Here is a 15,982-nt window from a genome sequence, read left to right as displayed (position 1 = left end):
TTTTGGATCGGGGGCTGTGTGGAGGCTGGGATTTTGTCAGCCCCATCCACACCCAGAGCTGAGAATAAAGCAATTTTCTAACACTAAAAATGCAGCATTGGAGGATTCTGTTATCCCAATGGGTTTGGGGGTTTTTGGTAACAAGCCTGAAGCATTGCCAGCATTTCTCAAAGTTCAGTGATCCAAGCCATGGAATGTTCAGAACATGGAATAGTTTATTTATAGGATGACCAGTTTTTAAGCTTGAAAAACAACACTTTATCAGCACAGAGGGGCCAGGTGAGATCCAGGAGCTGAGGGATTGGTCCTGGAATTGTTTGGGAGCCACCTTGGAGGGCTGGATGACACCTGCTCTGTGCTGGCCAGGGTTGCAGGGGTACAAACCACTGGGATCAGCTCTGTCCCACCGCTCCTCCCCATCCCAGTTGCAAACCAGATGCTTCTTGCCCTAATTCAAAGGGAAAAGGCCACCACAGGTGGCTCCCTGTGCTGTGTCCCACCCCATGCAAACCCCAACGTGCACTTGGTGGCTTCCTGGGAAAGCATTGTTTGTTAAGGCATCTGGAAAAATCCAGATTTTCTGGAGCCAACACAGTTCATCCTCAGTGAGACTGGGAGGTGCAAAGCTCTGGGGTCTTAGGACAACTTTGGAACTGGGTGGGAAGGACTCAGTCTGTGCTCCTGGGCTGCGTCAGGCTGGAGGAGCTGGGGGGCACAGCCAGGTGTCTCTGTCCGTGGGGACACCAACGTCTTCCTCATCCTCAGTTCCGCAGCTGCTGAGGAGAGTTTGAGAGATTAAAGCAAAACTTCACAAAGAGCCTTTCCAGGTCCATTCAGGGCAGGTGGAGGAGCAGAGAAGGAGTCTCAAGGAAGAGCTGCTTTAGGCCTGTCCCCTGTGTCTGGCCCATTTTCGGGCTTGGCAGCAATGCTGTAGTAGTAGGAGCGGATGGTGTTTTCCACAGCCACAAATCCTGGACGTTCTTCCCATCTGCAAGGGCAGAGAGAAGCAAATAAAGTCATCAGAGAGGACAAAGCTGGCCTGATGTGCTGAGAGGACACACAGAGACCCTGGGGGAGAGCAGCAGCCTGCTGTGCCAGGGCTCAGGAGGCAGCTGAGACTTTTCAGGGACAGAGAGGGTCAAAGACACCGAGCCTTGGGGATCTTCCAGGATTGGCACAGGCAGATGGGGGGGTCTGATAAAAAAATCATCTTGGGCTGGGGAATCATCACAAACAAAGGCAGGAGACACCATTTGCTTTTTGTTGTCAGCATGTAAACAGTGTGGTGAAGGTGTTCCTGCCCATGGCAGGGTGTTGGACTGGATGGGCTTTAAGATCTTCTCCAACCCAAATTTCCAATCCCATTCTGGGATTTGGTGACTCTGGTGGAGCTGACACCGTGGTGAAATGCTCACCTGTATGTCCAGCACTGCTGCATCAGGGAGTACATCTCTGCTGGGCACTCCTGGGGACAGTCCATGCGCTTGCCCTGCTCTATGAAGCTGATCACCTCAGGGCCCTTCATTTTCTGGGATGGGAGCAAGGGGAAGGGGATTAATGTGTTCAGAGCTGGCAGCAGGGCTAGAGGAGATGGGTTAGAGCTGGGCTTGGGGTGGAGCTTTGGTCCCATATCCCCCACACCTGGCAGTGACTGTTCCCACCTCAGCAGCCAGAACTGGTGTCCCATGCTGTGGCCAGGCCACCTGCAGATCCCATCCCATCCCATCCCATCCCATGCATTCTGCAGATCCCATCCTGTCCATCCCGTCAATTCCATCCCACCCACATGCAGATCCCATCTCACCCACCCTACTCACCCCATCCCTCCTGTCCTACTAATTCCATCCCACTCAGCTTGCCCACCCCACCCAAGCACGGGCCCAGCAGTGGATGAGAAGTGTTTTTTTTATCTCTCAAGTGAGCAGAAAGATCAAAGAGAAGGATCAAAAAACTCTGCTTTGACTCAAACCCAAATTAATTCCATTTGTTTTCTATTTCTTCTCTCTTAAAATGAACACTGCAGGATCTTCTGTCTTAAAATGAAAGCTGCAGGATCCACCCTCATTTGTGCCTTTCCCAAAGTGGAGCGGGGCTGTGACACCCATGGGTGACAGACCCAGCTCTGCCTCACCTTGTAGGGTTTCTGCCCGAAGCTGAAGGCCTCCCACATGGTCACACCGTAGCTCCAGACATCGCTCTTGCTGGAGAACTTGTGGAAGAGGATGCACTCAGGGGCGTACCACTTCAAGGGCCACTTCCCTGCTGTCCTGGCCTGCAGCAGAGCAAGGAGGGACATTTGCAGCCTGAGACATGGAGTGATGGGAGCTGCACCTCAGTTCTGCTGGGTGTTTGTGTCAAATCTCTCATTGCTGAAAAAATCACCTGAAATGGGAGCTCCTAAGCCCAGTCCAGGCCCTGCTGTCCTGTTGTGCAGGTGCTGAATGCCCACAGTGCCACCCGCCCCCAGGACTCAGTTAAACCATGGAATCATGGAATGGTTTGGGCTGGAAGGGACCTTAAAGCCCATCCAGTGCCACCCCTGCCATGGCAGGGACACCTCCCACTGTCCCAGGCTGCTCCCAGCCCTGTCCAGCCTGGCCTTGGGCACTGCCAGGGATCCAGGGGCAGCCACAGCTGCTCTGGGCCCCCTGTGCCAGGGCCTGCCCACCCTGCCAGGGAACAATTCCTGCCCAATATCCCATCCAGCCCTGCCCTCTGGCAGTGGCAGCCATTCCCTGTGTCCTGTCCCTCCAGGCCTTGTCCCCAGTCCCTCTGCAGCTCTCCTGGAGCCCCTTCAGGCCCTGCAAGGGGCTCTGAGCTCTCCCTGGAGCCTTCTCTTGTCCAGGTGAGCACCCCCAGCTCTGCCAGCCTGGCTCCAGAGCAGAGGGGCTCCAGCCCTGTGACCAATTTAGTGGCCTTGTCTGGACTCATTCCAAGAGGTCCTTGTCTTTCTTGTGCTGGGGACCCCCGAGCTGGACACAGAATTCCAGGTTGGGTCTCTCCTTTACTTGAGTAGTGCTGGGAAGATCAGCCCTGGCTCACTCTTCATCACTTCTTCTCTCTGGCTACTCTCATCCCCCTGGCTGCCTCTGCATCCTCCTTGTCACCAGAGCTCTGCAAAGCCCCTTTGATGTCACAGCAGTGAGGCAGAGCCTGGTGTTCTGCACAGGGGTCCATGAACAGCCCAGATCCTCAAGGTCTCTGGGGGTCTCATTCTCCCAGCCAGGAGGGCTCCTGCTCCAGACCCTTTGCTGTGCTCACACCCACCTTGTAGTAGCTGTCATCAGCTCCCAGAGCCTTGGAGAGCCCAAAGTCACTGATCTTGGCATAGTGCTGGTTGACCAGCAGGACATTCCTTGCTGCCAGGTCCCTGTGGACAAAGTTCTTCTCCTCCAGGTACTTCATGCCCATGGACACCTGGTGCATCAGCTCCACGATGTTGCTTGTTGTAATCTCATCCCTGGGGAGGGTGAAAGGAGGTCTCAGTCATAAAGGACCTGCTGTGGTCTCCTCTGACTTTTCCAGCTGCAAGGCAGAATGAGCATGGAGATCTCTGCTCAGAAGCATCAGCCCCTGGAGCCTCACATGAAAGATTTCTTTCTGATCTTTTCAGCTTTCCTGCACCTACAAGGATGTGGATGTGACAGCCTGGTCAGAGGGAGAAAGCTAGATAAGTTTTCCCAGAATCGGCCTGGAAAGACTTAGGGAACTGGAGATAAACAATGACAGCCAAATATTAAAAACAACCTGCAGGTGGTGTTTTTCTATTAATCTGTTTTTCTGGTTTTTCTCATAAGATTGGCTAATTAACAAGACACCTACTTGTAAGCAATCATATGAATTGTATTGATTAAACGACCAATCAGGTCCACCTGTAGCAAACTAAGCTATAAAAGATAGGATGAACTAAACAAGGCTTTTTTGCCACTTTGCCTTCTGATCTGACTACGTGTCATCTCTGATCAATGGTGACACAAGGGTGGGCTTTTGAAGTAGATTTTGAGAAGAAACACAGAAAATCAGCCACGTTTTATCCAACACTCACTTCTTGGAAGCCAAGAACCTGTTGAGGGGCCCTCCAGAAGCCATCTCCATCACGAGCATCAGCGACTCGGCCTCGCACACCCCGATCATTCTCACAATGTAGGGGTTGTCCAGCTGGTGCATGATCTGTGCTTCCTTCATCATCTCATCCTTCACTGTCTTCTCGTTGTTGCTCTTCAGCACCTTGATGGCCACGTCGATCTGCTTCCTGCAAGGGGGAACAGCCGTGGGATGGGCTGAGCACAGCCATCCCAGAATGTCCCAGAATGGAGAGGAAAGGTCACCTCACCCTTGTGGGTGTAGCCTGAAGTTGTCATCCCTGATCTGGAGGCACCTCCCCTCCCACACTGAGATCTGGGTCATCAGTGTCATGTTTCCAGGAGGAAACTGAGGCACAAGTAGGTAACGACCATCACAGACAACCAGCAACAGAGCCAAGGGTGGCACTACTCTTCAGTGTCACTGCTTTGGCCTGACAAAGACAGAGGTGACCTCAGGAATGTGGAGTTTTCCTCTGAGCCCAGCAAGTCCCTTTGGAAGTGGCAACTCTGTGCCTGGGAATGTGGAATTACACACCCAGGGCAATGCAGCTGTCAGTGAAAATCCATGGGAAGCCATGGAATTACAGCTTCATGCCATAATATCCTGGGATTGTTGGGGTTGGAAAAGACCTGCAAGACCATCAAGTCCAACCCCTGACTGAACACCACCATTCCCACTAAACCCCACCACAAAACCTGCTCATCTTCTGAACACTTCCAGGGGTGGTACCTCAACCATCACATCCATCACCCCTGACCTCCCAGATCACATCTAATCCCCTCCATTGTCACTTTGGGGCCCATCTAGTGACCAACAGGACAGCTGGGGACACCTCAAGCCCAGCCAGGTCCCTCTCCTCCCCCTTCCCCAGCACCCTCACTCACTTCCTCATTTTGTAAACTCCCTTCTTGACACAGCCAAAGTTTCCTGCACCCAGCTCCACCTCATCAATCATCAGGTGATCCCTCTTCAGGAACAGCTTCTTGTCCTTCAGCTCCTCGGGGTCGCTGTAGGGGCTCTCATAGACGCTGGTATCCATGGGCAGCAGGCGGGATTTTCCTGCCCCTTCCCAAGAGGAGCACTAGGTTATAAACCTGCCCTTCCCCATCCCACTGTCCCTCATGGATTGGGAAGGGTTTCTCTGCTCTTTTTGGCCAATTCACCTTCAAATCCAGCATTTCTGGTCCCTCCTGGGCATCTCCCTTCCTTTCACAACCCGGGGCCCCTCCCAGTCCTGTGGCCACAGCTCTCTTCACAGAGAGCAACAGGCAAAACCTTCCCAGGATTTCTCCCAGGGAACACAGAGAGAAAGCTCAGATAAAGAAGAGAAAACAATTCTTATTTCTATTTGCTGCTGCTGTTGTTTGGCACATGTGGAATGGGTTATGGAGATTGTTTCCCCAAAGTAATTTGTTGATTGGACTCTGGTGATGGTTGTTTGGATTGATTGACCAATTAGGCCAAAGCTGTGTCGTCACTGTCTGGTGAGGGTCATGGATTTTTCTTTAGTAGTATAGTTTAGTATAGTATAGAGTGTAATATAATATAGTATAGCTTAATATATACTATAATATAGTATAGTTTAATTTGTTCAATTGCTTTGAACAAAGCAATTGTTCAGCCTTTTGAATCTTGGAGTCATTGCACATTATTCCTCTGGCTGGGGGTCATCCTTCATTGATACAGTCCTGGTTGCTGAAAGAGGTGGGATGAGGAGAGGGGTCTGAGCATTGCCACTCCACACAACTGCCCTGCCAGCCTTGGCAGGGCTTTACCCCACTGAAATTCAGCTGAATCCACCAAAAAATGTAAATTTTAGTGAAAAATGTAAATTTTAGTGAAAAATGGGGATAGAACAGGGCTTTACTTCCTGGGTAAGGCAAGGCATGGGGTAGGGCTTGATTTCCTGGGAGCCCAGTGTGGGTGCAGGGCCCCAAAATGTCTGGGGTGCTCCTGGGTGCTTTTGTAAGAAAGGGACTTTGTAGCAGGGCTCCAGGGAACCTGTGGGCTCCTGGAATATCCCAGTCCTGTCCCCTGTGAGGAGGAGAGGGCTCTGTAGGTGCTCACCAACAGGGTCTGGGGTGTATCCATCTGCATTGAGAGGGCCCAGGTTTCTCTGGAAAAGAAATGAGGAGAAAGTGGATAAAGGAGAAATTGATTCAGTTGCAAATGGAGGGGAAAGGGACAGGGAAACTGCACTCCAACACAGCCCCAGCTGGTGATCCCTCTGAGGTGGGCTGACACTGGAGTGGTCTGGAGGCAACTTTCCTGTTCCAGTCCACTTCCAGCAGGGATTGGGGCCAGGGACCCTGAGCACAGCATCCTCTCCAGGACTGTGCAAGGTGAGGGCTCTCTGTCCCCTCTGCTGTCCCCATCCCAGCCAGGACTCAGTTTGCAGTGAGCCAGGAAGGGGAGGCAGCTCAGGTCGCAGCCAGCACAGGAAAAGTGGCCTTGTGAGCACACAGGGACACTGTGCAGCCACTGTCCCAGAGCAGAGCCACAGGGTGGCACAGCTTGGAATGCCAGAGCCACAGAACCCCTGAGCTGGAAGAAGAGCTTGGGAAGAACTGAGCCGCTCCTCAGAGCCTTCCCCAGCTCCGTGTCCCTCCTTTGGGCACTCTTCAACAGCTGAGGAGCCTGGGCAGTGCCCAGCACCCTGGAGGCCACTGTGGGTTCTGAAAGCCCGCTGAGGTGATGGGTGAGCCCTCAGGCCTCGCTCAGCGCCCCTGGGATCCCCAAATCCTCTGCTTTCAGCCCAGCCCAGCACTCAGGGGCTGAGCAGGGACATTCCCCCGGGCAGGGTGAGCACAAAGCCCTGGCTGGGGGCCAGTGGGAGCAGCAGGGCTGAGCATTCCCAGAATCCCAGCACGGCTTCCTCGCTGCTGCCTGGCCAGCAGGGCAGGGATGGAGGGCTCCCCAAGGACAGGCCCACATGTTGCAAGGAGCTCTGGATGAATGGAAACCCTTCTCAGCTCTACCAAGGGCTGTGCCCAACTATTCCCCACCCCCATCCAAGCTGGAAAGGGAACAACATCCCAGCTGGGCTTAATAAAGTCCAGTGCAGTTCCCGAGCTTTTAGACAAAAGCAGGGTTTGAAGAGCAGGGTTTGATCAGCCAAGCTTGAAATGCAGCAATATCAAAACCACTGAGTTCCCAATGAAACAAAGCCTCCCCCAAACTTACACTCACGGAGGGGTGGGTGGGTGGAGCTGGTGCTGCAGAGGCTGCAAAACAAGAGAGAGGATTTGTTATTAGGAATTTGTTGTCAGGAATTTGTTATCAGCAGTTTGTTATCAGCAGTTTGCTCCAAGCAGGGAAAGAGCATCGGTCCTTGAAGGACCCTGTGGGTCTGATCCCATCCCCGCCAACCCCCAAAGGAAAATTTCCCCAGCTTTAGCCTAAAAAGTTGTGGAAATGTGTCTGGATCTGGCTGTTATTCCCAAATTTTCTCAGGTAAAGTGCCAGCACTGGAGAACCCCATGGGTTCAGGGGCAGAGACTGGCTGAGCTGTGCCCCAGGACAGGCCCGGGTCTCAAGTGACATTTGTGACACGTGGACCCAAAGTGGCCCCTGGTTTTGAGTGTTCAGAGAGCCAGCAGGGCCCAGCCTTGCAGGACACAGATTTTCCTGCTGCCTAAAAAGCAGGTCACGCTTCAAATCCATCCGTTGGGCGCCAAATCCATTTGGCCACTGACTCCCCCCACTTTGGGCCACCTCAGGCCAACCTGGCAAGTGACAACACCACGGGACACTGGCCCCATTTGGCAGAGGGTCACTGCCCCCACCAGGGCTGGGCACAGGAAGGGAAATTTGGGCTGGCACTGCTCCACCTGGCACCAGTTGATGTCAAACCAAGGCCAGGAGTGGCACTGAGAGGTGTCAGCTCACCTGGCATGTTGGGGTTGGGGCAGGCTTCCCTCAGGTAGAAAATCAGCCCATCTGGTTTGAGTTTTAAGTACTCCACCAACTGGGAAGGGGATGGAAGGAAAAAGAGATTATTGTGAGGAGAAAAAAAAAAAAATTGTAATATAATATAATAGATATTATAATATAATATATATTATATCTTATAATATATAATATAGAATATGTATTTATATTAATATTGTGATATATAAGTAATACATTTATATATTATAGATAATATATATTATATCTTAATATTATATATATTATATAAAACAGTAATTTCATGTTATTATTATATTATATATATTATATAAATATATCAATAATATAATATATATTGTTAATATACTAGTAATTATTATTATTATTATTATTATTATTATTATTATTATTATTATTATTACTACTATCTTTTGTGGCTTAAGGCAATGAATCCACTCAGATTTATGGCAGTCAGGGACCAGACTGTTTCTGTCTTCTGTGTGTGCACTTAGGGATGTCCCAGAGTGTGATTGCATCCCTGGGCCAGAGCTGGGAAGAACTTGGGGAATTCGATAAGGCCCAAGGAAGACAAAATCTGCAGTCTGAGCAGGGCATGTTCAGTGCAGTGGGATTGTTGTGCCAGCCAGGAAGGGGTTTGGGCCCTGCTGTGTGGGATAAATCCTAAGATAAAGCAGATCCTTTTTCCCAGAGGCATTCTGGGGTTTGTTCTGTGGATCCCAGGCAGTTTTGGGTGGCAGCACCACTGCATCCAGCACAGAGGGGACATCACTCAGCCTGGGGACAGCCAGCCCAGCCCAGCCCAGGGACACCAGGCTTTCCCTTCTCCTCCTGGCTGGCTCAGATTTCAGCTGCATTTGGGAGCCTGGCACTGCTCTGCCACCATAAAATACCCCAAAATCTTTGTTTTCAATAAAATTCCAAGTGAAAACAGCTCTGGGATTTCAGAAAATTCAGCAAAAGTGGGGTTGTTGTCCCTCAGACAGCTCTAGCCAGGAGGAAGCTCTGGCATCCACTCCCTGCATAATTTTAGTTAATGGTTTAACTCTTAAATGACTGGTTTTAATTAATTAATCCCAACAAATATATGTATTAATTATAAATATTGTGTTATTCTGCAATTACTCTCAGCCAGCATAGAACAAGGTTGTCATGAGCTACTTTTGCAGGAGCACAGCTGGGGAAAATTGCTGGAATTTTAAGTTTTGATAAACTAACTCTGCTATACCCCAATGAATAAAGCCTGGGAGAGGAAGAGGGATTGAGGTTGGACACCTGGAATGCAGAATTTATGGACCACAAGGAGACTTTGGAGAAAGAAGAAGAAAAAGAAGAGACTAAAAAAGATTCAGTTTAAACATTGGAGAGTCCCTGCTATAGAAAAAAAAGAAAAAATATTTTTTAGTTTTAAAAAGATTAAAAATGTGGTCTAATTAGCAGAAAAAGGGAAATTAATAATCAATAGAGGATAGAATACTAATTAATTAAAGAAAATTAGCACAGAATCATGGAATATTCTGAGTTGGAAAGGACCCCTGAGGATCAATAGTGATGATTATTAATTATTAAGTGGTGGGGATCAAACCACAACCATGGTGTTATGATGTCATTTAGAACCAATGAACATTCATTTATTTTTCTGTATAAATAAGTATAATAAATAAAATAATTTTCTATAAATATATTTTATATAAAATATATAATTTAATATAAAAATATATAATTATGTAATAACTGTATAAATGTATGAATAAATATATTATCTATTTATGTATAAAAATAGATATTTATATTTTATATAATTTTATATAAATATAAATCTATAATCAAGAAACAACGTTTTGGATTGGGGTCTGTGTGGAGGGCCAGAATTTTGTCAGCCATGCACACAAACCCTGGCCAGGAATGAAATCATTCCTGACTCTCTGACACTAAAAAAAATTGCATTAGAGTGGTTTATTTATCCTGATGATTTTGAGGGATTTGGTGAAGCTTCAAAGCAAGGAAAAGGTGCCTCAATTTCTTGGTACCTGCCAGAGTGTGTCGAATTTGGTGCCCTCAGGAATGGAATATTTCCCAGATTTATCATGATCCACCCGGTAGTGATACACGGTCTTGCCATAGACCAGGGACAGGGCATAGGCACGGTTCTCCTTCTTTTCTCTCAGCCTAGCAGGAAGGAAAATTATTAATAAAGTATTGAAAGCAGCTCTTGGTTTTACTCTGAGGATTGTCAGTGGTGAGTGGGCATGTGTACATGGAGAGGTGTTCCTGCATCCCTGTTTAAAATTTATATTATATATTATATATTATATGTTAATTATATGTTTTATATTATATATTTATTACATATTACATATTACATATAAAGTTATCTATATTATATATAAATTATATATATTCCAGTCCAAAATAAAATGCAAGAGGCTGTCTGAAGCTGTTTTTAAGTTTAAATAACAGACCTGATCCAGTACCTGCTACTTCAGGCAAAAAACCACTCCATTAAGGCAAAAACCTCCACAGAGGCCAAAACTCCACTCCAAAGATTAAGGCAGACCTGACCAAAAGCCTAAAGCTGGGTTCATTGGAATTGTCACCCTCCCAACACCCTCTGCAGAGGCTGAGGAGGGACCCTTCACCTCCAGTTTTTTGCCCCTCTCATAGAACCAGAGAATCTCAAAATCATTTTGGTTTGAAAAGACTTTAAAGGTCACCCAGTGCCAGTTCCTTCCACTGTGCCAGGCTGCTCCAAGCCCTGTCCAGCCTGGCCTTGGGCACTGCCAGGGATCCAGGGGCAGCCACAGCTGCTCTGGGCACCCTGTGCCAGGGCCTGCCCACCCTCACAGGGAACAATTCCTGCCCAAGATCCCATCTAAACCTACTCTTAGTTTCAAACCATTCCCACTTGTCCTATCGCTCCAGCTCCTGATGAACTGTTCTCCAGCTAATTCTTTCTTTCCTTAACTCATCCAGGAGGGAATTAAATTATTTTAAGGCTGTCTCATCAGGGCAGAGATGCAGAGCAAAACTTTCTCCTGTGTTTTCTGGGCCTTACATTGCCAGCCTGTCAGTGTTTAATATCTTCCCCCTCATCCTGTGCAGCAGCAACCAAACTTTATAGAGCTATTGAAATATGAGAAACAAATAAAACTCTAGACTGATTCTTCATGGCAGGACAGATGTTGGAACCCTGGCTGCTGAGAATTTCAGACTTTCTGTGCTGCCAGGCACTGACCCCCAGGAGAACATTGCATTTGACCTGAGGCTGTGGAGAAGGCTTCCAAAATGGAATCATAGAACTGGGATTGTGGGTGTGGAGTTTGAATAGAAGTGTGTGATATCACAGGCTGGGAAACTTAGAGTTGAAGGTTTTAGAATATAGTAATATATATAAAGCAAGATAGAAGGTTTAAAGCAGAAGCTAATCCTTCTTCTTCACTTTCTTCTTAATGAGTTTGAGTAGTATTATGTAATTAAACAAAAAGTCCACATTACAAGTAATGAGTAGTTAGTTATTAAGTTAAAAGTAAAAATAATTTAGGTGTCATTTCTTAATTGGACAGTTTATCCTTAAAAGGCCTTGTATAGAGATAGATACACCTCCATTTTAAGCTTGTTAAGTACTACAAAACTCAGTTTATGAAATTATAATATAAATAAGAACTAATAAACTTCTAAGTCCAAACAAAAAATACTTTCTCACACACTTAATCCCCACCTTAACAGAAGGAAAACCCCCAAAGAATCCACACAGTGGTGCCCCGTGTGAGGAAGAACAGATTTGGGGCTCAGCCCACCTCTGAAATATCTGTAACCACTCTGAGAAAATTCAGCTACACTTCCTCTGTCCCGTGAAACCAGTAACAGCAGGGCAGCGGGGTGGGAAATGGTCAAAAATCCAGGGATGCCAGGATGGAGCAGGGTTTGGATACTCACAGGAATTTCCCGTCAGGCTGTGCCCCTGAGTAGAGCCTCCGTTCCGCCTCCTCCCGGCTGATGTTGCCGTGGTACCAGGGCATCCTCTCATGGGCTGTGGTGGCCACGAGCTTCTCCACCTGGGGAGCCTGGCTGATGATGGCCTGTTCCAGGGCATCCCCCTGGGAAAGAGCAGGGAAAGAGACCTCCTGCCATCCTGCTGTTCTGCTGATGGCTTCAGCACAGCTCACTGGGGGCACATGACACAGGAAACTTGGAATGGCTCGTGATTAACTGAGACCCAAGAGCAGCTGAATTCTGTTCTGCTGCAGAGCAGAATTCCTGGTTTATCTCAACTGACCTAATCCTTTAAACCAAGCTAAGCCCTTTGACTTTGGTGAGGGAAGAGAGAAAGCACCACCTTTATGTGGGGAATCTTAATGCTGGGCTTGTGGGGTGTCATTCAGCCTCGTGTTCCTGGTTGGTGGCAAGTTGGATCGGTGTCCTGGCAGCCCAAAGGGCCGCCCTGTCCTGGGGGGCACCAGGCCAGGGAGGGACTGTCCCACTCTGCTCTGCACTGGGGCAGCCTCACCTCCAGGGCTGGGGGCACTTTGGGCACCACGAGATCAGAAGGATCCAAAGCTGTTGGAGAGTGCCCAAAGGAGGGACACGGAGCTGGGGAAGGCTCTGAGGAGCGGCTGAGGGCACTTGGCTCGTTCAGCTGGAGCACAGGAGACTGAGGGGAGGCTCCTCGGGGGCTGCAGCTCCTCCCCAGGGGAGGCAGAGGGGCAGGGGCTGAGCTCTGCTCTGGGCCAGGGACAGGAGGCCAGCAAGGGCTGGAGCTGTGCCAGGGCTTGGCATGGAGCTCAGGGAAAGGTTCTTGCCCCCGAGGGTGCTGGCACTGCCCAGGCTGCCCAGGGAATGGTCCTGGCCCCAAGGCTGCCAGAGCTGCAGGAGCATTTGGACAGGGGTGCTCAGGGTGGGCTTGTTGGGGTGGCTGTGCAGGGACAGGGGCTGGGCTGAGCATCCCTGAGGGTCCCTTCCAGCTCAGGATATTCCATCACTCCATGATTTTCTTGAGAGCACGACCTTTCTGGTGCCCCTGCCCTCCTGGCTGCCCACCACCCACAGGCACCAGGACTTGGCAAGGTCGGTGCAGTCTGGCAGCCACTGGGGAGGGACCCTGAGTTCCTTTCCCCGGGCCCACGTCGGTGTTAAACCGTTACTGTCCCTTTGCCAGGAGGTGGCGATGTCCTTTGTGCTATCTGCAGGTGGCCACCGATCTCCTCTGGGGGAAACCCTACAGAATCCCCGGTTCTGGGAGAGAATTCTGCTAGAAAATACCTCATTTAGCACAGAACACCTCATTCGGCTATAGAAACCCTACAAAACACCTCGTTCACCCTATAAAATACCTCATTCTGTCAAACACATTTGGTGTAAATAGGCCAAATTTAGAAAGCTTCTGTAGAAAGGCTCCATAAGGACACTGCCTGAGCCACATTTCTCTGAGGACTTAAAAGAAAATATAAAATCCCAGAATTACTTAGGTTGAAAAAGATCTCCAAGATCATTGAGGCCAAGCTGTGCCCCATATCCAGTTTGTCCTCAGCCCAGAGCACTGAGTGGACACCTCCAGGGATGGGATCTCCAAACCTCCCTGGGCAGCCCCTGCCAAGGAAACAACAAAATGACCCCTGAAAGTGTATGAGAAGCCAAGCTGGCAGCAGACAGAAAGAAATGGCTGCCAGTGGGACCATTTAGAGTTTTGATTTATGCATATATTGTAGATATTCCACTTTGCAATAAAATGCAATAACCTGTTTGTAGCTATTTTTAAGTTTAAATAACACACAGACCTGATCCAGTGCCCCTTGCCTTGGTCTCATGGGTAAAAGCTTCACTGGAAAAAAAAACCCTCCAGAGAGGCAAAAATTCCACTCCAAAGAGTGAAAAAGACCAGAGCAAAAGTCTAAGTCTGGTTTAATTTCATCTTCAGCACAATGTTTGGAGGCACAAGCACCTCACATATGGAGAGATGTGCCCAGAAGTCACAGAATATTCTGAGTTGGAAGGGACCCACAAGGATCATCAAGTCCAATTATTAAGTAAATGGGCCCATATGGCTTCTGAGTTGGAAGGGACCCACAAGGATCATCAAGTCCAATTATTAAATGGGCCCATATGGGGATGGAACCCAAAACCTTGGCTTTATTAGCACCATGATCTGACCAAATGAGCCAATCCCAGGATTGGGATGGAGAATCTGCTGCCAGCAGCGCCAGGGACACATCCATGGCATGGGGGTCTTATCTTTATGTGCCTCTGGAGCTCTGTGGTTGGGTTTTGGGATGGGTTTGTTTAGATCTGGGATGGGTTTGTTGGGGGTTGGGATGGGTTTGTTTAGTTCTGGGATGGGTTTGTTGGGATTTGGGATGGGTTTGTTGGGGTTTGAGATGGGTGGTTGACTTTTGGGATGGGTTGTTGGCTTTTGGGATCAGAGCTCTGGTCTAAGGCAGGAAGCATTCTATGGGCTGCAGAGGAGAAGGACGCTTGGGGGAAGGCCTTCAAAGTGAGCTCCAGCTGTTCCAAGGATAGGTCTGAAGGCTTGGGAAGATGTTTAGAGCAGTGTGTGAAGAAGAAACTGGGAAAGAGCGGGATTCAAACCCCTCACAGTGCCAGCACCCTCCAAGGAGAGGAACCTTACTCTGCTGTGCTGCAAGTGGGACACGACAGCACCACAGGGATCACAGTTCCCACCCTGCTGGAACCCTGGCTGCTGAGTGTTTCAGACGTTCTGTGCTGCCAGGCACTGACCCCCAGGAGAACACTGCATCTGACCTGAGGCCGTGGAGAAGGCTTCCAAAATGGAATGATAGAACTGGGATTGTGGCTGTGGAGTTTGAATAGAAGTGTGTAATTGCAGCCTGGAAAACATAGAGTGTGAGGTTTTAGAATCTAGTAATATATATAAAGCAAGATGGAGGTTTTAGGGCGGAGGCTGGTCCTTCTTCTCCACCACCTTCTTCATTGCGGGCCATGGGTGGTTTTGTGTAATTGGATAAAAAAGTCCACATTGCGGGCCATGGGTGGTTGGTTATTGGGTTAAAAGTGAAAATAATTTAGGTGTCATTTCTTAATTGGACAGTTTATCCTTAAAAGGCCTTGTAGAGAGAGATGGGGTTCCAGTTTTTAGTTTGTTAGAGTGAAGTGCTGCAGAACTCAGGGTGTGTGAGACTGTAAAATAGATAAGAACTAATAAACATCTGGGTCCCAACAAGAAATACTGTCTTGCGCAATTAATTCTGACCCTGGAAAAAAAAAAAAAAAAAAAAAAAAAAAAAAAAAAAAAAAAGAGAAGGAAAGGAAAGGGAAAGGGAAAGGGAAAGGGAAAGGGAAAGGGAAAGGGAAGGAAAGGGAAAAGAATCCACACCACCCCACCCCTGGAAAGCCCCAGTACCTCCAGTTTCCAGGTCTGCCGCACGTATTCCCGCACCATGTTGTCCCTCATGCTGTCGAAGACGCCGGGCTGGGGCTCCACCCCGCTGGGGCGATTGCAGGGCTTGCGCAGGGGGCAGCAGAGCCCGTCGGCATCCTTGGAGTAGAACTCGCAGAGCTCCTCGGGGCCGCAGTGCGCCTTGCCCCCCAGGATGGCGTAGGTGCCGTTGAGCTGGCGCTCGATGGGGTAGTGGTAGAACTGCAGGTCGCACACCATGGACAGCACGTAGCCGCCCAGGCTGCGCAGGCACTGCCGCAGCAGGAACAGCCCGTCCGCCATCCCCGCCAGCTTCAGGTGCTCCTCGGCCTCCGCGCGCGCGATGCTGCCGTAGTAGAAGGGCAGGTGGGCAGCCGCGTCCGGCATCTCCCCTTCGCTCGCCGCAATGGCTCACGCGCTGTGGAGGCAGGTGGGCCAACAGGGAAGAAGTTGACAGCGCTCCCCTGGAGGAAAAACCCCTCGGGTTATAACCACCCTTGTTAGGGTGAGGGAAAAGGCTTCTCCCAGCATGCCTTGCTGCTATATGCAGATTGAATGTATCCCACTGGGCGTTCCCCCTCACTCCACCCCTGTGCA

General features: G+C 49.3%; 1 protein-coding gene across 1 annotated transcript; it reads right to left on the bottom strand.

The window, feature by feature from the left end:
* Positions 1 to 864: 864 nt before the first annotated feature.
* Positions 865 to 15,781, bottom strand: LOC121342071 (tyrosine-protein kinase ZAP-70). Its single transcript, XM_041416184.1, has 12 exons — positions 15,371 to 15,781; positions 11,932 to 12,092; positions 10,026 to 10,164; positions 7,975 to 8,053; positions 7,270 to 7,310; positions 6,154 to 6,202; positions 4,971 to 5,151; positions 4,046 to 4,252; positions 3,268 to 3,460; positions 2,132 to 2,272; positions 1,416 to 1,528; positions 865 to 988 (listed from the first exon to the last, which is right to left on the bottom strand). The coding sequence occupies exons 1-12, from the start codon at positions 15,770 to 15,772 to the stop codon at positions 865 to 867; spliced, it is 1,830 nt and encodes a 609-aa protein (XP_041272118.1). The 5' UTR covers positions 15,773 to 15,781.
* Positions 15,782 to 15,982: the final 201 nt, after the last annotated feature.

Source organism: Onychostruthus taczanowskii, unplaced genomic scaffold, assembly GCF_017590055.1.
Source record: "Onychostruthus taczanowskii isolate IOZ18803 unplaced genomic scaffold, ASM1759005v1 scaffold106, whole genome shotgun sequence".
NCBI classification, from domain to species: Eukaryota; Metazoa; Chordata; class Aves; order Passeriformes; family Passeridae; genus Onychostruthus; species Onychostruthus taczanowskii.
Note: the sequence above shows the minus strand (reverse complement) of the source record. Positions and strands in the feature narration are given on the sequence as shown.